This window comes from Staurois parvus, unplaced genomic scaffold (genome assembly GCF_062004578.1).
Source record: "Staurois parvus isolate SC_StPar_1 unplaced genomic scaffold, SC_StPar_1.0 ptg000192l, whole genome shotgun sequence".
Classification (NCBI taxonomy): domain Eukaryota; kingdom Metazoa; phylum Chordata; class Amphibia; order Anura; family Ranidae; genus Staurois; species Staurois parvus.
This window is the reverse complement of record NW_028317988.1, coordinates 5,403,061-5,428,007: the sequence shown is the minus strand read 5'-3', so window position 1 is coordinate 5,428,007 and position 24,947 is coordinate 5,403,061. Positions and strand designations below refer to the sequence as shown.

At 43.2% G+C, this 24,947-nt stretch overlaps 1 protein-coding gene across 1 annotated transcript in view; it reads right to left on the bottom strand.

Annotated features, from left to right (window-relative positions):
* Positions 1-7,135: 7,135 nt before the first annotated feature.
* The window catches only part of PRPH2 (peripherin 2), a 31,436-nt gene continuing 13,624 nt past the window's right edge, over positions 7,136-24,947 (bottom strand). Inside the window, exons 2-3 of the mRNA XM_089677817.1 lie at positions 14,339-14,585; positions 7,136-9,079 (exon numbers count right to left, since the gene is read on the bottom strand). Of these exons, the coding sequence (XP_089533943.1) occupies positions 8,852-9,079; positions 14,339-14,585 (475 nt within the window). The 3' untranslated portion in view covers positions 7,136-8,851. The remainder of the gene's footprint in view (positions 9,080-14,338; positions 14,586-24,947) is intronic.

Here is a 24,947-nt window from a genome sequence, read left to right as displayed (position 1 = left end):
TTTGCGTTTTTAACACATGTTTTTGCTGTATTTTTGCCACATTTGGTGGTTTTTTGTTTTTTTTTTGTTTTTATTGTTATGTTTATGTTAAATGTTTTTGTTGCTGGAAAAAAAAAAAAAGAAGCAAATTGCACTTCATGTGTTTCAGCAGCATCTCTATTGTAGCAGAAATGTTGCTTTTTGCATTTAAAAAAAGTCCCTGACCCTTTCAAACAGTGCAGCTGCTCAAAAAATCATAGATGTGAACATGTCCCATAGGAAACCATGTTAAATGGACTGTAGTGCATTTCTGCAAAAAAGCACTAAAAAAGACATTGGTGCAAACCAGGTCTAACACTTTGCTCTCTCCTCCTTGCAACATGTTCCTTGACACATGAGTGTTGCAGCACAACTGATTGGCTCATTGTGCAGCTTTTCCCATTCTGATTTGCAGGGAGTTTTCAGAGGTTGACACCAAGTCAAATGCAGGTACTTAAACTTCTTCTATTAAATAAAAAATACATTTAATGATGTAAGAATAAATACAGAATTGCCCTTTATGAGCATCATTAGTGGCTGCTGTTGCCGACCTCCTACTCTGAAAATACTAGTTACTTGACTGTCATGCGCTGACTTTTGCAATTTGCATGCTTTGTTTTAGATCATTGTTCCTGTAATGAAGCCTGTTGTTTTTGGTCATCAGCCAGTTTTAGGCTACGTTCACACTAGCCTTGTGTGCAGGCGGCAGAGAGGCGTTTGGGAAGCGTTTTTACCGCTTCCCAAACGCCTCTGCCAATTCTGCACATTACAGCACATGGTGCTGTTCTAACGGGAGTGTTTGCGTCGCGTCGCGGCAAAACGGACGCCTCTGGACGAGTCAGGAGGCGTTGAAGCCTCCTATTCTCGTCTATGGTGCCGCTCCGCAAACGCCCGGCCGGCGTTTGCGATGCGGTTGCGACGCGGTTGCGGGGCGTTTGCGGAGCGGTAACACCACTCAAACTGCATTATAGGCGTTTGTGGGGCGTTATTAACGCTCGGCAAATGCCTAGCAACTGTCGCTAAACCGCGCAGCAAACGCCGGACCAACGCTTGCCAAACGCTATAGGGGCGTTTGGCAATCGTTGGCAAAACAGCCAAGTGTGAACGAGCCCTTAGTCTGCATATTAAGCAGGCCATACATGGGTCGAATCCTGAACGATTTTTTTTATTGAAAATCGAAAACATTGTTCGTTCTGTAATCCGATGGTGCCACCAATGATTTCGAAAATCAGTCGTTTTTCACAAATTTTCCAGCATTCCCGATAAACGAAATGGGGAGGAACCACGAAAATCATCCGGTGCCATTGTCCGACTAACAGAGCGAAAATCGGCTGATTATTCTTAGGTCCAATTTTCGAACGACAAATCTTTTGAAAATCGCCGTGCATGATCGGCCTTAGTCTCAATACAAGTTTCTTTTAAGAAACTTCGATGCAACATGAATATTCTGGGCACATTTGATTCTCGCACAGTTAAAGCTCATCTTCCCCCTCTGAACAGACTTCCCTCCAATCAGGGCCGGGACAAGGTCATCCAGCACCCAGGGCAAAGATGGCAAACTGTGCCCCCCCCCCCCCCCCAGTATATATATTTGGCGTAATATCTTTCATATTGTACAAAACATTAGTGTGTGTGTGTGTACGTGTACTAAAATGCATTACTGTGTATTTTTTCTGGAAATTTTGTGTTCGATAAGCCGCTGTACAAATATTGAGACATAAAAAAAATCACAACTACCTTTGCTTTCAGAAAATATATAATATTTGGAGGCTCTAAGTAATTTTCTAGCAACAGAAATTATTTTTTACTTACAGTGGAAGTAAAAATAAAACACTAAAACAATCCGGTTGCATAAGTGTGCACACCCTTATACTAATACTTTGTTGAAGCACCTTTGATTTGATTCCAGCACTCGGTCTTTTTGGGGATGAGTCTATCAGCATGGCACATCTTGACTTGGCAATATTTGCCCACTCTTCCTTATAAAAACACTCCAAATATGTTAGATTGAGAGGGCATCTCCTGTGCACAGCCCTCTTTAGATCAGCCCACAGATTTTCGATCGGATTCAGGTCTGTTCTATTCCAAAACTTTAACCATCTTCTGGTGAAGCCATTCCTTGATTTTGATGCTTGGGTCGTTGTCATGCTGAAAGATTAAGTTACTGATCATGTTCAGCTTTCTAGGTTTTGTAGGTTCTGTGCCAATATTGTCTGGTATTTGGAACTGTTCATAATTCCCTCTACCTTGACTAAGACCCTAGTTCCAGCTGAAGAAAAACAGCCCCAAAGCACAATGATGCCACCACCATGCTTCACTGTCGGTATGGTGTTCTTTTGGTGATGTGCAGTGTTGTTTTTGCGCCAACCATACCGTATTTTTCGCTTTATAAGATGCACTTTTTCCCCCCCAGAAAAATGGGGGAAAATGTCTGTGCATCTTATGGAGCGGCCGGCCCGGAATTCCCACCGCTACCGTGTTAGAATACCGGGCCGGCCACTCGGCTCTTCTGTGCTCCTCGGCCCTACCTGTTCCTCGGTCCAGTAGTGTCCTCATCGTCTTTTCTTCCCTGCACCGGCATCTTTAGTGTGGGCACCCAGCTGTGACAACTTGCGGCTTCACAGCTGGGTGCTCACTGTGCTGCACTTTGTGAATGGTCCGGCAGTGTTCTGGGACCTGTCACGTGTCCCAGAAGACGGGGAGGGAGGACAACTCCGCGGAAGTGGGAGCGGGTACCTGTCAAATTCGGGTACCCACTCCCCCCCTCCTCTGCTCCCCAAAGGTACGCAGTGTTTGGTTATCTCCTGTACTATGTCCACAGTCTCCGGTCATCTCCTGTACTTTGTCCGCTGTCTCCGGTCATCTCCTGTACTATGTCCGCAGTCTCCGGTCATCTCCTGTACTATGTCCGCAGTCTCTGGTCATCTCCTGTACTTTGTCCGCAGTCTCCGGTCATCTCCTGTACTTTGTCCGCAGTCTCCGGTCATCTCCTGTACTATGTCCGCAGTCTCCGGTCATCTCCTGTGCTATGTCCGCAGTCTCTGGTCACCTCCTGTGCTATGTCCGCAGTCTCTGGTCATCTCCTGTGCTATGTCCGCAGTCTCTGGTCATCTCCTGTACAGTCCGCAGTCTCTGGTCATCTCCTGTACTATATCTGCAGTCTCTGGTCATCTCCTGTACTATATCTGCAGTCTCTGATCATCTCCTGTGCTATGTCTTCAGTCTCTCAGTCTCTGGTCATCTCCTGTACTATGTCTGCAGTCTCTGGTCATCTCCTGTGCTATGTCTTCAGTCTCTCAGTCTCTGGTCATCTCCTGTACTATGTCTGCAGTCTCTGGTCATCTCCTGTACTATGTCTGCAGTCTCTGGTCATCTCCTGTACTATGTCTGCAGTCTCTGGTCATCTCCTGTACTATGTCTGCAGTCTCTGGTCATCTCCTGTACTATGCCTGCAGTCTCTGGTCATCTCCTGTACTGTGTCTGCAGTCTCTGGTCATTTCCTGTACTGTGTCCGCAGTCTCTGGTCATTTCCTGTACTGTGTCCGCAGTCTCGGGTCATCCCCTGTACTGTGTCCGCAGTCTCTGGTCATCTCCTGTACTATGTCTGCAGTCTCTGGTCATCTCCTGTACTATGTCTGCAGTCTCTGGTCATCTCCTGTACTATGTCTGCAGTCTCTGGTCATCTCCTGTACTATGTCTGCAGTCTCTGGTCATTTCCTGTACTGTGTCCGCAGTCTCTGGTCATTTCCTGTACTGTGTCCGCAGTCTCGGGTCATCCCCTGTACTGTGTCTGCAGTCTCTGGTCATCTCCTGTACTATGTCTGCAGTCTCTGGTCATCTCCTGTACTATGTCTGCAGTCTCTGGTCATCTCCTGTACTATGTCTGCAGTCTCTGGTCATCTCCTGTACTATGTCTGCAGTCTCTGGTCATCTCCTGTACTATGTCTGCAGTCCATTGGTTCAGAATATTTTTTTTCTTGTTTTCCTCCTCTAAAACCTAGGCACGTCTTATGGAGCAAAAAATACGGTATCTTTTGAAATTATGGGCATAAAGTTCAACCTTGGTTTCATCAGACCACAACACATATTCCCACATGCTTTATGCAGACTTCAGAAGTGTATTTGCAAAATGTAGCCGGGCTTGGATGTTTTTCTTTGTAAGAAAAGGCTTCTATCTTGCCACTCTACCCCATAGCCCAGACATATGGAGAATACAGGAGATTGTTGTCACATGTACCACACAGCCAGTACTTGCCAGATATTCCTGCAGATCCTTTAATGTTGCTGTAGGCCTCCTGGCAGCCTCCCTGAACAGTTTTCTTGTTGTTTTTTCTTCAATTTTGGAGGGACGTTTAGTTCTTGGTAATTTCGCTGTTGCGCCATATTTTCTCCACTCGATGAGGACTGTCTTCACTGTGTTCCATGGTATATCTAATGCCTTGGAAATCCTTTTGTACTCTTCTCCTGACTGATACTTTTTTAACAATGAAATCCCTCTGATGCTTTGGAAGCTCTCTGTGGACCATGGCTTTTTCTGTAGGATGTGACTAAGAAAATGTCAGGAAAGACCTACTAGAACAGCTGAACTTTATTTGGGGTTAATCAGAGGCACTTTAAATGATGGCAGGTGTGTACTGACTCCTATTTAACATGATTTTAAATGTGATTGCTTAATTCTGAACACAGCTACATCCCTAGTTATAAGAGGGTGTGCACACTTTTGCAACCACATTATTTTGTTTATAGGTCACATTAAAGGTGGAAAAAGTTCTGAAATGATTCATCTTTGTCTCATTTGTTTACATCACAGAAACCTAACATTTTACCAGGGGAGTGTAGACTTTTTATATCCACTGTATATGTGAGAAATGTTAGAATTGGCTGTTTTGAAGTGGTTAATCTTTCTACATTACACATTGTGTAAAAAGGATGTTTGATCCTGTTTTCTCTGATCCTCCACTTCTACTGTCCCCAATTCATCTTCTGATAGAAGAGAGCATTGGAGATAAGCTGCACATGCTCAGTTTGGTGTGTATTGCTAGAGAGTTTTTTTTGGGGGGAGAATGCACGTGATCAGCACAGGGCCAATCAGCGCTGTCATGGTCAGGGGTTACGCAGCCTCATAGGACAGTCAAGGGAGAATGAAAACTCCTCCTACAAGCTTTAACCAGTGCTCTGCTAGACACTGATAAAAATCACATAAGCAGTTTATATTTACTAAAATAATTGCATTTCCATGTTGTGTGCACTGTGGGAGACCAGATATAGGGAATGCAGGGTCCGGGGTTTAGTAACACTTTACATTTTCTGCATGCTCATTGGCCAAAATATAGGAGCCCCTGTACAGCAGATTAGCACTGATAACAGCTGCTGAGGCTTCAGCTTCACAAAGTCCTGTTGTGTCCAGTGTTTAAAGTTCATCTTTACAAAAAATAATCAATGCACATTTTTTGCAGGTAAAAAATATGTATGTATTATGTTATTTGTTAGGAGCCTGTAAAAGCATTGCACCCAGCTGATCAGCAAATCATGGTTGTAATTCCATGTCCTGCAGACTGTCTGTGTATCTGTCTGCCTGTACCTCCAATATGGGCAGGCAGTTACACACTGATAGGCAGCTCAATGAAACCTAGACAGCTCAACAGCGCTCTGGTAGTTCATTGAGAACTACAAGCCATCAGCCGCAAAGGCTGTCATAACTTGTCATTTTTTCCATTCACAGACTTTTTTCAGATTGTGACAGCCAGCGGGAGGAGAAGATCAAAACGGGAGGGAGTGGAGTGGAGGCCAATGCATCTGTAAAATGTTACACCCTAAATATGGGCGTAACATGTTACAAAAGGTGAACTTTTTCTTTAAGGAAAACCATGAGGATGGAAATATGGGCGCTACCATTGCTGACTTGGTTTTTACATATGTAGGCCTGGGGGCTGTCACCAGTTTTTGGCTTCCCTTGTGCCAAGGAACTGTTCAAATCTGAACTCCCAAACTGCATGTTTACTTTAAGTTTCCACTAGTCAGTGGAATCAAGATGCGTGTGGATACTAAAATGGAAGCTGCCATTGCTGACCTGGTTTTTAAAGAAGTAGGCTCCAGTGTAGTCACTCGTCGTGATTCCACTGACTAGTGGAAACATGCAGTTTGGGAGTTCAGATTTTTATAGTTCCTTGGCACCTGGGAAGCCAAAATCTGATGACAACCCACAGGCCTACATACCTATATGTAAAAACCAGGTACAGCAATGGCAGCTTTCATTTTGACCATGCCAGCATCAGTCCACGTTTGCATGCATAACCTCCTTTCCAGCTCTCCTTACAAACCGTGTTCAGGTTCTTCCAAAAGGCTGACCAACATCCCCTGAATCTACTCTGATGCTGCAGTTGGAACTGGGACTTCTTGGACAAGACAATATTTTAATTCTGTGCTGATGGTGCAGGTTTCAATTCATCTTAAATAGTGTGTTTGGGCCAAAGTATTTCTATTACAGAACGATGCAGCTGCTGGGTGTGCTGTAATGGAATGTAGTAGTAGTAGCTAGGTACAGTGGTGCTGAGTTCTGGCAGCAGTACATTCGATTTCCCATCTGTTTCCGCAATTGAAGAGAGTCAGGCTGCAGGAACTGAAGAGAACTAAATGCTTTTCCACCATTCAAGAGAAGCCTTTTATTTGTATCAACGAATTCAAGGCTTCCTCTTATTGGCCAAAGTGAAAATCGTGATGTGCTCCACCTCGGCCGTTGGAGGATGGAGGTTGGTCTTGGCTGCCCTGCCCCATCTTTTCCATCCCTACAGCATGAAACGTTCTAGAGGTAAAACTTCTCCCACCAGTTAATATGTGGTCTGTGAGAGTTCACGGACCAAGAACTATCAGAACAAAAAGCTTTATGTAGCTGGAGAGCAGTCAACAATAACGGTGGAACACCACAAAGGTCCTTCTTTTCATCTTGCATAGCTCAGTGCTGGGTATTTTTGTATTACATTGTGCACTTGCTGAATGATTTTTTTTTCCCCACTTTTCATCACCCATAATATCTCAGATCCGACTGAGCAGCTGCCTTCAATTTGGTTTGTGACTATAGGGGTTGGACAAGCACAAATACAGCACAGGTTACACTGAGTTGCATCCAATCTACGTATCACTGTTACATGTTTTATTTGTGTCACTATCATCCATAAAGCTTGCAGTGTAAAATCAGGTGAACAAACAGGATTCTTTAGTAAAGTCATATTTACATTTACTCCAAAATGCAGACAGTGGTTTCTGGTAAATGTTTCATCCACATAAAGGGGTTGGTATGCACAAACCTGTCTATGTATTAAATGTTGTTTGACACAGAAAGACAAACTTGTGATGCAACAGCCAGAATAAAGTAACTATACAAACTGTATTTATTTATCAATTACGTCTCATTCACACAGGCGCTGAGGCCCATAGTCCAGGTGCTGTGAGCAAACAGCCCATTCGAGTCTATGGAGATGTAGTCAAGGGCGTATTTACCACAAGGCATTTGCCTAGGGTGGCATTTTTTCAGGGGGGCAGCGCAGCTCCCCAAAAGAAGGGATTGAAGAAAGGACACACGCAACATGGGGACCAGGTGGGATCTGCAAGGGGCTGCTTGGTGTATGAAGAGCCTGACTCTTGTTCCCGGGGATGTCCAGAGCTGTGAAGGTGAGTGTCTTCTGTCTTGTTGGGTGGGGTGGGGGGTTGCCAGTGTGTATGGGGGATGGTGGTAGTGGAAGGTTCTCTCGGGTGTGGTGCTGTTGGTCAATGTCAGGCTCTTTTCATGGGAGAGGGGGTGTTTGTCAGTGTCAGGGTCTCTCCGTGGGGGGGGGCAATTTCTGTGCTGCCTAGGGCAGCGCGAAACCTAAATACACCACTGGATGTAGTGGGTGCATGGACACAGCCACTTGTCCCAGTTTCACAGTCATGCTGGTGAGCAACCCCATGCACAGTCAGTGTGGATCCAGGACTGCTCACCTATACCCGCAGGCCTGTCAAATTGGTATACCAATAGACTTTAATGGGCTGTCTGCATACAGCACCTGGCAGCTCAAGCTGCATAAACCTATGGCCCGTTGATGGATTACAGGTCTCAGTGCCCGTATGGGACCTTACCAGATGAAAACATGGCAGCTGGAGAAAGCCATTCAGCTGCATTACCCATAGGCCTCTGTGCTTGAACATTTCAACTTTTAGATTTTGTTACCCAATTACAGGCAGCAATAAAATTCTAATAGGATGTAAGCACAAATCGGCCTATAGGTGTAGCTTAAACAATTTTTTTTTCTATTTTTTTTGGAAACTAGTGACTCAAAATAATTTTCCCATTTCTAGAATAACCAGCTATAGCTCTGTGTTCTAACAAACAAGCCTTTATCTGATATAATGTTGTACAACATCCCAGGCCGTTATGGAGCCAGTGGTTTCTTTGCACTTAACAGACCTGAATATGTATGTGCAACACTATACAGAAAAACAGTCGTCTGTCTCAGTCTGATTATAAAAGAATTCCTTTTCGGCATATTTACGGTAGCAGTTTAAAGGGAGAAATGCTAAATAATTACTAGTCCAGTCCCCTTCATTGAATTCTTACAAAATGTTATGAGGCTGGGCAATTTTTAATCTATTTTTTTTGGCAGAGACCTTCTTTAGTTTGGTTTTATGCTGCTTAGAATAAGAATTGATAGTGAGTGCAGCATACAGATCTGCGCAATGAAGGAGGATGTCTGTACATTTTAGCAGAGGCCCACATCTTTTTTTTTTTTTTTTTGCGCAGCATTAAAATTCACATTGGTAAAGATGTCTTCTTCACAGTCTCTTTGGGTCCTGGAGTTCAGCTTACTGTGGCGACTGATGCACCCTTGTCTCCTCCTCCATCACCTTCTGTGTTCTCCACCTGGTTCAGCTTACCGAGACTTTTCAGGGATTTCCAGAATGATGTAAAAGTCTCTTTCAGGCTCTTCTCCAGCACCCAACCTTCGCTCTCACATTCGGGGTCTTCGGGGTTTTCTATGCTCTCTAGACATGTATGCAGATACCTCAGCCCAATCATGACGGCCATCTGTGGAATGTAATACAACTTTATTAAAAACAGAAAAACTTGGCAAACTGCTTTTGCATATTCCTGACTAGTTCATTTTTTTTTAAATATTCTGAACAAGCCCTGGCACTATAGCTGCAGAACTACTATCCAAATGTGGCCCAAGTGAAATTTTACACACATTATAAAAACAAGTTCAGTCCCACTGATGTGTTAAAGTGTTTTTAACTTCGTAAAGCTGAAGTTTGCCTAAAAAAAAAAAAATCTTAATTGTACAGGATGCTTATTCATACCCCATGGGTTAAAGGTTCGTACCTTCAGGTGACTGGACACTGGCAAGCTTTAGGTGACATGCACAACCCTCCACCCCCGAGGAACTTCCCGTATAGCCCTACCTACTCCGTGAGTCCTCAGTTTTTTTTTTTGCTAGTTTCAGTCAGTAATGGACCTCTTCTTCCAGGAGAAATCATTTTCATTAGTTTATTATTTTGCTTTATTTTTTAAGAATTCTCCAATCAACCTCACTGTCTTCTAATGTACACAAAGATGCAATATATATGGATCAGTGCCACTTATATAAACCTTGGGAGCCGCACCTGGACCTCATTCTGTAAAGACTGCTTGTAATGTTGCTTTGGACATGGGATCTTGTTTTGGGTGCTCACCTTGGCACATGTGTGCTATACAGGTTAAGGATCGTGGTCTCTGAAGACCCCTTTGAGGGTATGCCCACTGTGACGGGCAAAGCCTAGACTTTGTATACAGTCCAGCTTTATGAACAGGTAAGACAGGGTAATCTTGTGTATTTGACTATTACTGTATAAATGGGGCTATATTTGGAATGTATTCACTTCTCAGTGCAAACATTTTAAATTTGGTGCTAAAGTTCAACTACTCGGAGCTCAGTCTTAGGTGGATGACTAGGTGCTACATCACACAGCAGGTCCAAAACTTTAATGTCCCTGCCACCTAGAGCCCTTATAAGCTACTCAGGCAATTCTTCCTGTGCATTCACCAAGTGGATTTGTTTCAGGATGGTCTACACCTGAGTCTTTGCATACTCCTTCTGAACACACTTAGCCTATCTCCCACACTCTGCTTCATGAGTATCACACAGGGGAAAACCCTCACTTGTGGTTATGGTGTAGAAGAGGTGAAAGGGAGCCAACTCTAAACAGCAGGCAGACATTCATTGTACATTTGATGATCCTTCTTTTAAAGATTCTGCTGACAGAACATTTGAGACATTACTCATTAACCTGGCAGGCCCAGCTCTGCAACCAGCTCTTGCTGCTATTTCTGTTTGTCAAACTGCAGCTAACAGAGTTAGGACAATGAATAACTGAAATTATTATTTTTTTCAGCATTGTGCAGCTGCAGAGCAATTACAACAACTGCATTCTGCTCTTCTTTTTTGTGTAGATTCCTTGGAGCACATTATGAGACAAATATTCAGAATAGCTCTAATCACCATATGGGCAGAATTATCTGGCTAAAGGAAGGGACAGAAATAGGCACCTGCAAAAAGACACCTCGCATATATGCCCTTTCAAGGAAGACATCTGTTTGGTGAGGCACTTGACAGCTCTCAGGTTCTTTAAATGCAGAGCACCTCCACATTCTACCCAGGCTTCAACTTCAAAACCTAAGTTTAGCCCTTCCTTTCGGCTCAAGGCTTGGCTAACAGAGGCCACCAAGCCCTCTCACTAATAATAGTGGGGGAATATGTGTTAAAGTTTGCTCTTCTCAGTGCCACAGATGTCCCAGACCTGTGGGTTAAATTGGTGGTTTCTAAGGGGTACAACATTGAGTTCAAAACTATACCACCTCATCGTTTCTTTTTTCAAATCAATCAAAAACTGCCCAAGGACAGTCAGATTTGCAAAAGGACTTAAAGTATTTCATGTCACAGAGAGTTATACCAGTACCATCACAGGCCAGGTTCAAGGGATTCTACTCAAGCCTGAGTGCCAAAAATCAACAGAGATATTTGTCCTATTCTGGACTTAAAAACCCTTAACAAATTCCTTCACATTCCAAAGTTTTGTATGGAATCTGTTAGGTCAGTAATTGTCTCTCTGAGATGGGGGAATACATGTCATATGTGGAAATTCAACAAATTAGTGCAGCGCCTTCCTAAAAATGTATAAGTTATTCATAAATATATACACATTTACAAAAGTATCATGTGCACAGTAGTGAATATATAAAGTTCCATATATATTGATGTAGCTTTACTCTTTCACCACTTTATCTTCATAAGGCATAAACAGTGTTCCTCCACCAACACCCAAATTGTGCTCTAACCTGGAACTTTTTGATCTCACATTATACAATGCTTTGGTCAAGGATTTAGATCTTGTCCTCCTTCTCCTCTCCCTTATGATGTTATACATAGATGTCCATACGGTATCAAAGAAGTCCTCATCCTGGATCATTGGACAGTCCTCAGAGTTCACTCGCAGAATGGGTGAGTGAGTGCTGGTGAGCGCTCTAGGTAGTTCATTGATCCTTCCTGTCATTCAGTAATTGCCTGCCCATGCAGGGTACAGGCAGACAGCTACACTGACAAGTCTGCAGGAGCTTGAGATGGCATCCACGATCAGCTGATTGTGGGTGCAATGCTTTACAGGCTCTTAATAGAAAAAACTATTAATGCACATGTTTTTAACTTCAAAAAGATGTGCATTTATTTTATTTTTTTTAAAAGGTGAGCTTATCCTTTAAAGGATAGAGAAGTTTCTGAGCCTGTGATTCCTATCTTGTTAAAGAAAAGAAAACCTAATTATAGGAAGATTTATCACTGTTCTTGGAAATTTTACATTGCCTGGTGGGAGATTAGGCATTTCAGTCCCAGAGTCTTTGTCCCTTACATTCTGACCATCCTACAAACAGGTCCTGACCAGAGTCTAGCTATAAGCATCCTCAAAGGATAGGTTTTTGGCCTTGTTCCTCTTTTTTCAAAAACCTTTGGTTTTATATTCTTTTGTAAATACCTTTATTTAAGCTGTTTTTTATATTAGGCTCCCTTCCCAGCACCCATGTCTTCCCAGGGACCCTAATTTGGTTCTCTCTGCCATGCAGAAACCACCCTTTAAACCCAACAGTTAGATCTCCTTACAGATTGTTACCAGCAAAGTAACCTTTTTGGTCGCTATAATGTCTTGCAGATGTGTTTCTGAATTGGCAGCCCTTTCCTGTAAAGAGCTTTTCTCATACTTCACAACAAGGTTTTATTATACCCATTTCCATCTTTTTCTTCCAAAGGTAGTTTCAGCATTCCAGCTTAATAAGGACATTGTTCTGCCACCCTTCTCCTAAGAATCCAAAGGAGGTCTCTCTGGAGCCATTAGAGTGTACCTAAAAGACAAACTAAAAGAGAAACAGATTCCCTGCTTGTTTTTTCTACAGGACCTTGCAAGGGGCACCCTAAGCAATTTGATTACAAGATTGTTCAAAAACAAGTACCTCCTCCTGTGCTCTTATGTGCCTACTCTGCCAGATCTGTTGCAGTATCCTGGGCCTTCGGGCACCAAACCTCTGTCACCCAGTTTTGTAAGGTTGCCACCTGGTCTTCTGTTCATACATTTTCAAAGTTTTACTGGGTGGATGGCCAGTCTTCTGAAGATGCAGCTTTCAGCCATTCCTCAGTGTCATTCACAATGCACTATTCAAGTAAATGGGAATCTGCTGACCGGAGATTAACGCACATTTCAAACACATGTAAACAACACTCCAAAGACACCCCCAGATAAAAGAATGCCTTGAGATGCACCCAGGGAGCACAGACTACCTGTGTAATTTTTTATTTTTTTATGTAGAAATTTCTGTACCACACCATTACCTTTTCGTCTGTCAACTAATGATCCTGAAATACGCCTGCTTATGATGCTGGAACACCTACTGCAGGCTCCTTGCTGCCGTATGCAAAAATACTAATGTAAAAAAAAAAGCCAGTAGTAGGAAGCTTCTTTCAGACACCAGACTTTAACTTCGCTTTGAAGTCTGGATGGAATTGGAAATCAGGAAGTGGAGATACACTTTGACCTGTATATATTGACCACCAGTAACCAGCCAATGGTAGGTAGGGCATTTGTAGGAAGAGCAAAAGTAGAATTTTATAGTCCGTGATCTAAAAATACAGTTTTATGAAGATGCCTGTGAAGTAGGTTAATTCAGTTATCTTTTTTGGAAAAATGCTCTGATTTTTAGTTCTCTGTCCCTTGAATCTTTACCTTTTCTACCCTATACTCTATAATAAAGTGAATAAAACTCTAATAGCAGGTATGGCATTGCCTTGTATTAGACGTCGGCCAAGAGGGCAGCTTCACACTGGAGTCCCCAAGATATAATAGAAGTCAGTCCAGGATTCAAGTTGATTTAGTGTTTCTTGGAAAATACTAGTGACAAACTCCCATTGTGGATTTCTGATACGACTTCATGATGTCCACATTTTGCATTGATTTGTTACAGTGGTGTGTCTGCACTGCTTTATATAACTAATAAAGAAGAACCTTCCTAATAAAAGGTAGTTAAAAAACACAATCACACATGTACAGTACTGGGCTGTCCAGTCTAACGCATTTGGGTCACTGGTGGCTCAGTCTTCAAGGTCTGAAGATCTGATGACTTTAAGTCAACACATCTCCTAAATGGAGCTCTGGCTACAGGAAATGCAGAGAAGTGGCGGAAGGAGTTTTAATTATACTAAACTCATAGAGAACAATGATCTGGCAGTTCTAGGGCTCTAATATACCAGACGTATCTCTGGGCACAATGATTAAAATAATGAGGGGCTGGTAGAGTTTCATGATAGCCACTAATCTAAGAAGAAAACGATTCTTTTTTAATTGAACAAAAATGAATTGGTCTAAAAATTGTGTTGTCACACCATGATGACAAAATAATCTCACCATCATTATATCTAAAAGGAGACCTGAAGCACTCAGTAGAAGAAGACCCAGGCGCATGCCTTTGTCAGGTGTCAGGATCTATCCATTCTCCTGCATGACAGTACCCACCTCTTCTACAAAGCTTCCAGAGGTTTTCTTCCAACCAGTCTCACTGTCCCTTTACCAAACTGTTGGGTTTGGACTTTCTTTTTCCAAAGAAAAATGTTAATGTACTGCATATTCCAGTACATGAACAGCATATAAAGCAAATTCACATCATTTCAGACTAAGGTCAAAGCTTTATTTAAAGGTATATGCTGCAAAGAAGGAGGAAAGAAAAATAGACAGCAAACAAGGAGATTCTACTTTTATGTGCTATTATTATTACCTCCATGATCCAGACGAGGAGCACAAGGGCCCCCATAGAACTCATCATGCTGGTGTAGTAAGTGAGAAGAGCCTCCCTGCAGCCCCGGGACCACAAGTTGAGCTCCTCCGTCTGGTGGTCGTAGCTGTAGTGGGCGGAGTTATTGGTCATCTGGTGCTGGATGCACGGCCTGGGAGAATTGGGGTTGCAGCAGCTGAAAGGGACGCCATCAATCAAGTATTTTCCATCCACATTACTTTTAATCCGGCTGCATTGAAAAACATTAAAGTAAATGATTAACCAAAAGTCATAAGGTTGCCTAAACACTGTCAAAGCAAACAAATGGAGAAATAAAACCTACAACATGCATAAATACATCAGTGGTTCATATAGTGAACTCAGTGTGGAGCTATTCACCCTGAGGTCATCACAGAGGACAAGGGGGCACTCTTTACGTCTGGAGGAAAAGAAATGTAATCTCCAAACACAGAAAGGTTTCTTCACAGTGAGAGCTGTGAAAATGTGGAATAGACTCCCTCAAGAGTTGGTTCTGGCCAGCTCAGTGGATTGCTTCAAAAAAGTCCTGAATTCTTTCCTAGATACACAGAATATAACTGGTTACTAACATTTATAGGTAAAGTTGATCTAGGGAATATCCAATTGCCTCTCGGGAAATCAGGAAGGAATTTTTTTCCCAGCAGGAGCAAATTGGATCATGCTTCGCTGGGTTTTTTTTTGCTTTCCTCTGGATCAACTGTGGGTGTAGGCTTATAACTTTTTTTTCTATGGTTGAACTGGATGGACTTTTGTCTTTTTTCAGCCAAATAACTATGTAACATGCATTGTTCAAAAAAAAAATTCAGACTTACACCCTTTCTGACAATGCAGTGCACCACAACGGTGATGCGTTACTTTGAGTTGTGGTGCATCATAACACATTGCCTTAATGAGTTAATGGCACTGAAATACACTAATGCATATTACCAAAATCCACCACAGCCCATATGGAAGAAAAATATATTTGAAATATATTTTAAAAATATTCTTCACAAATATATTGCAATATATTTGAAATGCTACAATTTTGGCCATATTCAATATACAGTATTTCAAAATATATTTCAACCATGGACAGTGTGGCCCACTGCTATGCTGCTGTAAAAAGGACTTCTGATATATGATGTGGTAATGTCGTTGCTTTTTAGACAACGTTCATACCACATGTGGTGGGATTGCGTTTGGCAGCTATCCCACCGCATGATGCCTTGCCTCCTATGTGTGCGGTTCACAGCACTGCGTTGCAGTACTTTGTTCGGCATAGTGCAGTGCAAATCAATTTAGTGCCTTGCACCGCGCAGCCAGCAGTTGAACTTTATGCTATGCCTATGTCTGTAAATGGAAAAAAAAACTGCAAAGCGCCGAGCTCAGCGCATCATCACTGCACTGCTCTCGGCTCCACCACACCGCCAGCTGCTGCATTACAATGCAGTGGGTTGCGTGAACGAGCCCCGAGACTCAGGGACATGCTGGTGACCAATGATGTCAAATCACGCAACCTGCACCTTTATTCTGGGTCAGCGACTAATTAAAGTGTGAAGCAAAGAATAAAAACAACAACCATGGCGCTTGCACCTTGAAAAATAAGAGAAATAAAACTAAAATGTCCTTGTGTTCTGGCTGATGTCAGATTGCAGATTGTGCCGATATAGGCAAATCGCCAATGGCAGGATCAGTAAAGGAACTGCCTGTCTGTGTCTATGGATTCAATCTCTCCGTAGCCAGATGCAGCCAGATGCTGCTCTGCCACTGGCCCAAACATTGCTGAACTGTAATGGCATCTCACTTCTTCAGCTACAGATGGAATGAATCCATTGGCAAAAAACAGGCAGCCTGTTACTGATCCTGCTGTGGCTGATTTAGATATATCACCATCAGCAGGAGCACTAGTAGCGGAATTGCCAATCTGACATCTGCCTAACATTAGTTAAAGCAAAACTAAAGTTCCGCTGTCACAAACTTGCTGTCTTCTCTGTCATGTAAACCAATTTGTGAATTCGCAGCTCAGCTTACATTAGCAGCACAGTCTCTATGTGCCAGGATGACTGACTTTTGCGCATGCACAGGAGTGACGTCATCCCGCATGGCCAATGAAGACAGCTGAACACTGGCACCCAGCCAACGCCAGTGAGAAATGGGGACTGTTGCAGGAAAGGTAACATTAGCTCTGCGTTAAGGTACAAACTATGCAGCAATGTATACAAAAATAGAACATGTCTAAAAACAAAAAGAAAATAATCTGATATGGCTCTTAAAGGATAAGTTCACCTTTTGGACAAAAATAATAAATGCACATTTTTTTCCAGGTAAAAAATCGTGCATTTATTATTTTTGTCCAAAGGAGTCTGGAAAGCATTGCACCAGTGATCAGTAGATCGCTGATGCCGTGCAGGTCTCCTGCAGATCTGTCAGTATATCTGCTTGCTCGTACGGGGTGTACGGCCAAGGAGATATACTCACAGAAGGCTTGAATGAACTACCACGGTGCTCCACGGCGCTGTGGTAGTTCATTGAAAACTACTAAGGCTGTCGAGACTTGTAGGCACTCATTCAAAGAACTCTTCCCAGCCGTGTGGGTGGAGCTCTGCACAGCCACGCAGTTTTCAAATCTGACAGTACGGGGAAATGTCTGCCCATACTATCTCTCAGAGGGTGGGGAAACGGCGGGCGCGGTTGCGGCTATGGGAACATGTTACATGTTCCACCCTAAAAACAGATTCCAAAAGTGAACGTATCCTTTAAGTACATAAATGAGAGCTGTTTTACCTGCCAAAAGACTTGTATTTCTGTCCATCCAGTCCTAAAGTTTACACAGCTCTGCCACACAGCACAGCTCAGTCTGACAGGTCAGGGGACCTGATTTTTCTCCACCACAGTTAAAGTGGTTCTAAAGTCTAAACATTTTTACATGAATGTATTCCTTGCATTAAGGTAAAAAATATTTAGGTAAAAGTATCTCCCCCTCACCCCCAATACGTACACTATATCAAATAACCACTCAATCCAGCACTGTGTCCATCTGTGCTTCTCAGTCTCAAATGATTTGCGAAGAGGGAGCGGGGCTAAACTGCGCTGTCTGTGTCATGAGCACCAGATGGGGACCCGAGAAGAGGAGGTTCAGGGTTCCATTGCACAGAGCAGGTAAGTACAAAAACCTTTTTTTTTTTTAATTGGAGTTTACAATCACTTTAACGTGTAATTTCACTTTCGTGGGGAAAAAAAATGAGCAAATAAAAAAAAATAATATAGCATATACAATTAAGACAAACGGCATATTGTAATTGAATGTTATTAAAACATTACCTTTCCTTTTCAGTCTGCAGCCATTGTAGTTTTCTGTAAAATGCAATGCAATATGGCTACCTGCGGGTGTTCTGTACACAGAATGTATACAGAACGCACCCTAGAAATGTTATTTCCCCGCTCGTGTGATTGGCTCACTGATTTTCCCAGACGTTTGCACTAAGATACAAGTCAGATGTCAAGCATCCCCTGCAACAAAAATGCCAAAAGGAAATCACGTCTGAAGGGACGCAGACCCTGCCACTTTCCTCATTAGAGCCCTGCAAGTGCAGCAGCTGATAGATAATTATGAAACCAGTCGCATTAGATTCACTTTCCACATGGACACAGACAAACAAACTGCTCTTCTTCAGAATAACCAAAGGTAGGACTCTGCAATAAAGTTAGTTAAAGTTTGCAATGTACATAGATCCCCCTGAGGGGAATGGGGTTTTTTTTTTTCCAACAAAAGTGGTGTTACTCTTTAAGTAACACTAATAGGTTTGTCCCTCCCCCACCCTGAGACTGGACTGTGAAAGAAAAGCAACAGACAGATAAGCTCTTTGTTGCATATGAGCATTGCTGGACAACTGAAGGCCCCATTAACACCAGCACTGTCCTTTTCCGGAACAGTGGACCAAAAATAGCTCCTACAGCAGGTTTTGCTAGTGCACCAGAATGCATGTTAGTACATTACCAGACATTGTAGTGCATTTGGGAAGTCATTCCCAATTAATGACACTGCAGCGCACCAATGCATGAATGGGCCCCAATAGGTCCTTGTGCTGTTGTTGCAGAACCGTCTGAGATTTTAACCATCTATGGTCGGCTTAAGTCCAATCTCTTAAAATGACTTCAAGGAATATTTATTAGTTCAGGTGGTGAAAGGAAACCTTGAAGATTGAGTATTTTATTATGCCTTGCAGATACTAACCTGGGTATATCTATATTTCCATATGACAAGCTATCAGAAACTAAAAATCAGCATATTAGTCAGCTGAAGGAAATTAAGATTTGTTAGACACCAAATATGACAAGTCTATGATGAATCTTTCACCTCTGCGGTCTAATGGATCTTGTTAGCTTTCTAAACCTTGTAATGTAGGTGTGCTTGAAGTCAAATATTATCCTGTGAATAGTACTCTGAAGAGCTTCATATTCAGAAAACATATAGAGCTGATTCACACATGTGCGGTGCGGAACAGCTAATTGATACAGTAGCTGTTCACAGGTTTATGTCAGGTTTACATCAGGTTCAGGACAGGATTAGCTCAGGATTTTATCTTGTTCACACATACGCGGTTTAGGAACAGTTCCCATAAAAGTCAGTAGCCTGTAATCCGCACCTGAACCCACTGCTCAGAGACTGGACAGGACTCTTTTTAAAACCGCACTGAATCTGCACCGGCCATGCACCTGACATATGTGAACAGTGGAGGGGGGATTATGGTGTGTGGTTGTTTTTCAGGGGTTGGACTTGGCCCCTTAGTTCCAGTGAAGGGAACTCTTAAGGCGTCAGCATACCAAGACATTTTGGACAATTTAATTCTCCCAACTTTGTGGGAACAGTTCAGGGATGGTCCCTTCCTGTTCCAACATGACTGCACACCAGTGCACAAAGAAAGGTCCATAAAGACATGGAGGAACTTGGCTGGCCTGCACAGAGTCCTGACCTCAACCCAATAGAACACCTTTGGGATGAATTAGAGCGGAGACTGTGAGCCAAGCCTCTCGTCCGACATCAGATCCTGACCTCACAAATGCGCTTCTGGAAGAATGGTCAAACCTTCCCATAGACACCATCCTAAACCTTGTGGACAGCCTTCCCAAAAGAGTTGAAGCTGCAAAGGGTGGGCCAACTCAATATTGAACCCTACGGACTAAGACTGGGATGCCATTAAAGGTCATGTGCGTGTAAAGGCAGGCCGACCAATACTTTTGGCAATATAGTGTATGTGAATAGGCACTTACAAGCCAGTTAACAAGTTTTGAGTAGTTGTCTGACACAGATTGACCTCTGCTGCATCTTCCAATCTTACGACTTGCTACAAAGTTACAGTATTGCAGTCTGAACACCCAGGGAGAGGAGACTGAGGAAAGCTCTCATCATGCCTCATCTCAATGTAGGCAAAGTAGAATTCATCCACTTGCAGCTAGTGGCTGCTGCTCCATCAGCTGTTACATCATCAGGCTCTCAGTACAACTCCCAGCACAGCCCCAGGAGACGTATGTTGCTGGGGCAGAGGTTATGTGTGGGGTAATGACACTCAAGGGCTCATTCACATGGATGCTAGGCTCTACTGCCCCTCCATTGCTTTTTCATGATGGTGTAGAGCTGGTTACAGGTGGTACTTGGTGTAGCAAACTTGCTCATCGGAGTTGGATGCAGAGTTCCCCTTTTTCCTTTTTATTAGAAGTATTCCTCAATCCTTCCTTCCCTACCCCCTCCCTTCCTGAGAGGCACAGGGACAGATGTGTCTCTGTTAAAAAAGTCACTGGCAGGCTGGAACAACAGGGGGCCCAGAACTATAAAGCCCCCCCATGAAGCCAGAGACTGGTTGTCCCAAGGCCTGTGAAATCTCACCCCTCCTAATCAAGATAAGATAGTTTTTTCCCGGACTTGAAAGAAGTTGGAACCTCCTAAAACCAACCAGACAGGTGACAGGAGTTAATTGAACATTCCTCAGGTCAGCTGTCACCTATGTTTCATATCATGGATTATAAAGCTGTTCGTTTTAATTGAGAGTCCTCTGACATCCTGCCCAAAACAGGGTATTGGCCAGACTCAGAGCCACCCCCCCTTTGACGGGGGATTTTAAAAAAGACAGGCTGGCAAGCCTAGAGGTAAGCAAAACACATCTCCTGATCTTAACATCGTAAGAGAGATCAAATACCCTTTCTGCTCTGCAACTTGGATCTGCTTACAAACCAAGGCATATTGGCAAGTAACTTAACCCTGTAACTTCCTTCCTATTATCTCTTTGCTGTACCTTTATATGTGTATATATAAATATATATCTTAGTTACATCTTTTCCTGTAAATATTTTATTGCACCTGTTTGACTCTTTTAGTAATAAATCTTTCTTTCTGAAAGTGTTAAACTGTTTCTAAGCGCTTACTTGCAATTCACGAATTCCTGCCTTTTGAAGAGACGCTACTGTGTTTGTTTAATTCTCTGCCCAATTGGCCTGCGGTGACCGTATTGGACAGGCGACTTTTCAATCATTATAGTGTATATTTGATAACGGGAGTTTCCCAGTCTCCGACAAAAGTGGTGGTGGCAGTAGAGGGTTAGTTGCGTAATTAACCCGACCCAGTAACAAGCGCATTCAGGCTGCAGGCACCGATTGTAGCCCATTAGCTGGACAATCGCTGTGCAGGGTGCAGCTGGGTGTGGCCTTGTTACGCGCGTCACACCGCGGTTTTAGATCGGCCGGTCCTTCGGTCACGAGTTTGGTGAGAAGGTCTGGGGTCTGACGCCGCGGGCGTGATGTATTATTGTTGGTCGTGGTCGTGCGATTGTCACATGTTGGTGGCGGCGATCGTGACACTTGGGTTTTCTCACATGTGGTATTCGTGAGCAGCTGGATTACCAACTAATATACAGATTTCAGGGCTCCCCAAGCTTCTAAGCCCAACCTGTTACTCTCCGGTGCACAGATGGTGGCTTCTATCTTCCTGGCCCTGTACAGTGAAACCCTTCTCTCCTGGGAGTACTCACAAATTCAGTCCAAGCTTTCAGCTGTGTGCCTTATACAGCAACCTGTGCGCCTTATACAGCAACCTGTGCCATTAATGGACGCTTGCTATATGTGAAAATATATGCTGTGTAAGAACGGTACTACTAATTATTGCAAGTGTTACTACCAGTGTTACCACAAGTACTACTGCAAGTGTTACTACCGGTGTTACCACAAGTACTACTGCAAGTGCTACCACCACTGTTCCTACAAGTACTACTTCAAGTGTTACTACCAGTGTTACAAGTACTACTGCAAGTGTTACTACCAGTGTTACAAGTACTACTGCAAGTATTACTACCGGTGTTACCACAAGTCTACTGCAAGTGTTACTATCGGTGTTACCACAAGTACTACTGCAAGTGTTACCACCACTGTTCCCACAAGTACTACTGCAAGTGTTACTACCACTGTTACCACAATTACTTCTGCAAGTGTTACTATCGGTGTTACCACAATTACTACTGCAAGTGTTACTACCACTGTTACCGCAAGTGTTACTACCAGTGTTACCACAAGTACTACTGCAAGTGTTACCAGTGTTACCATGAGTATTACTGCAAGTGTTACTACCAGTGTTACCACAAGTACTACTGCAAGTGTTACTATCAGTGTTACCACAAGTACTACTGCAAGTGTTACCAGTGTTACCATGAGTACTACTGCAAGTGTTACTACCAGTGTTACCACGAGTACTACTGCAAGTGTTACTGTAATTTACATTGATTACTACTTATTGGAATACAAGAACTTACCCCTCTATTTGGTCTGTGTGAGTGCTCTGTCTCCATTGGATACCACAACTCTTGGCCTCAGACACAACCATTCACAGTTCAGGTCTCATATACGTACACAGGACTTTTTTTTCTTTTGCTCCAGAGGTGGAAAATGCAGCTTAATGTGACTAAAGACATCTTTCATGTTTATGCATGGCCACGTATTTTGGGTTAATTCATTCTACTGAACAGAATATTAACTAACTCTGGCTATTAGAATGCATTAACACGCAAACGTGGCTAAGAGCATTTAGCATCAATGCGCGTTTATGTGCGTTTGGCTACTTATTTCGCCCAAACACTCCTCTTCTGAACACACAAGTGATACTTTATTCTGCTTCTAAACTCCTGTAAACACCTATATGTACATGGACACAAAGGCTAACATAGAGGGGTGTTTAGAGGCAGAGAGAAAAGTCAAATGTCTGTAATATCAGTGTATTTGACATCCTGTGTGCATGAGGCCTTTGGATTAAACAATATTAACAAAATGAGAGTACCAACAGTGGGACACATACCTGGGCTAGGAACAGGGTCGGATCCAGGGGGGTGCTGGGGTGGGCCGTGCCCACCCAGATTTTAGCTGTGCTCCCCCCCCAGGTCTCTGAAAATGCATGCACTAATCCATAAGCCAGTCTGATGCAGACAGTTGATGTAAGGAGGCACACAGATGGGTGCAATCCATGTAAGGGGGGCACGCTAGTGGGGACACCTGATGTAAGGGGGCACTCTGATGGAGACTCTGATGGGACACCTGATGTAAGGGGGCACTCTGATGGGGACTCTGATGGGAACATGATGTAAGGGGGCACTCTGATGGGACACCAGATGTAAGGGGCCACTCTGATTGGGACTCTGATGGGATACCTGATGTACGGGGCCACTCTGATGGGGACACCTGATGTAAGGGGGCACTCTGATAGGGACACCTGATGTAAGGGAAACTCTGATGGGGACTCTGATGGGACACCTGATGTAAGGGGCCACTCTGATGGGGACACCTGATGTAAGGGGCACTCTGATGGGGACACCTGATGTAAGGGGGCACTCTGATAGGGACCCTGATGTAAGGGGGCACTCTGATGGGGACTCTGATGGGACACCTGATGTAAAGGCCACTCTGATGGGGACACCTGATGAAAGGGGGCACTCTGATAGGGACCCTGATGTAAGGGGGCACTCTGATAGGGACCCTGATGTAAGGGGGCACTCTGTTGGGGACAGTTGATGTAAGGGGGAACTCTGATGGAGGCACTCTCATGGGGACACCTGATGGGAACTCAGTGTAAAGGAGGCCTCTGATGAGGACTCCTGATTTAAAGAGGGACTCTGATAGGAACATCTGATATAAGGAGGACAGGTTCTGTGTCAGCCTGATACATACAAGTGTTTCTCGTGACCTGTGACAGACTCTCAGTGATTCACACACAGTGTTGACATTATGCCCCCTGACCTTTTTTTTACTGCACCCCCAGACCAGATAGGCTAGATCCAGCCCTGGCTAGGAATGACTTCATTACTCCATATGATACATAAAAAGCCCAGACATAATACAATGAAGACTTCTATGTGTACATACTGTACATGCGGAACAAACAGGAAAGAAAAGCAGCTTCTCAACGTTTATCACACTTTCATTCATAGTACATAGTGGATGGAATAACTTAAGGCTCCATGCACACTAGCGTCTTTTTTAAGCTGAAAAAGTACTAGATAAAAAACGCTGGTAATAGCATTTTTTAGTAGCAATTCAGTAGCTTTTAGAAGTGTTTAGGAGATTTTAGGAGCACTAGTGTTTTATTAGCATTTTTACAGTACATGTAGAAAAAAAAAAAGAAACAGCTCCAAAAAAGCTGTTAGTAGCATTATAGTAGTGTCTAGGAGCGTTTAGCAGTTTTTTCTGCTTGAAAAATGCTTCAAAAACTCAAACAAAAACTATTTTTTTCTGCTCCTAGAAGCTGAAGCTCAAACTACTCTAATAGCCCAAAGTAGTGTGCATGGATAGAGGAGAACACTATTTAGCTTCTAGGAGCAGGAAAAAAATGCTAATAACGGCTTATAGGAGCTTAAAAAAAATGCTAGTGTGCATGGAGCCTTAGGTAAGATCAGAAAATACAGGTGTTTAGCTTTATAACTCACACTAAAGATTACTTCCTGGTAAAAATTAAAATACCTTCTCTAAATATGAGAACTTATTGAAAAGACATTATATTTATAATTATTATTGCTATTATTATACAGGATTTATATAGCTCCAACAGTTTGCGCAGCACTTTACAAAATGAAGACAGACATTACAGTTACAATAAAATTTGGTACAAGAGGAAACAGAGGGCCCGGCTCATTAGAGCTTACAATCTAGGAGGAAGGGTTGAGTGATATGTAAAGGTAATAGCTGTGGGGGGATGAGCTGATGGAGGAAATAAATGGTGGTTTACTGGGCAGAAACAAGATAGACTTCTTTAGAGAGAAAGGTTTTCAGGGATCGTCTAAAGGTGGATAGATTAGGAGACAGCCGGATAGATTGGGGTAGGGAGTTCCATAGGATGGGAGACGCTCGGGAGAAGTCCTGGAGGCGAGCATGGGAGGAGGTGACACGGGAACTAGAGAGCAGAAGGTCTTGGGAGGATCGAAGAGGGAGGTTTGGTTGATATTTTGGTTGATCCCTTTTAAAGTAAACCTGTTACTGAATCCAATGTATAAACTGAACTTTACAGGGGTGACAGGATTCACCAATGGGTGCCTTTAACTACTGCCAGTAATCTTCAGAGGGG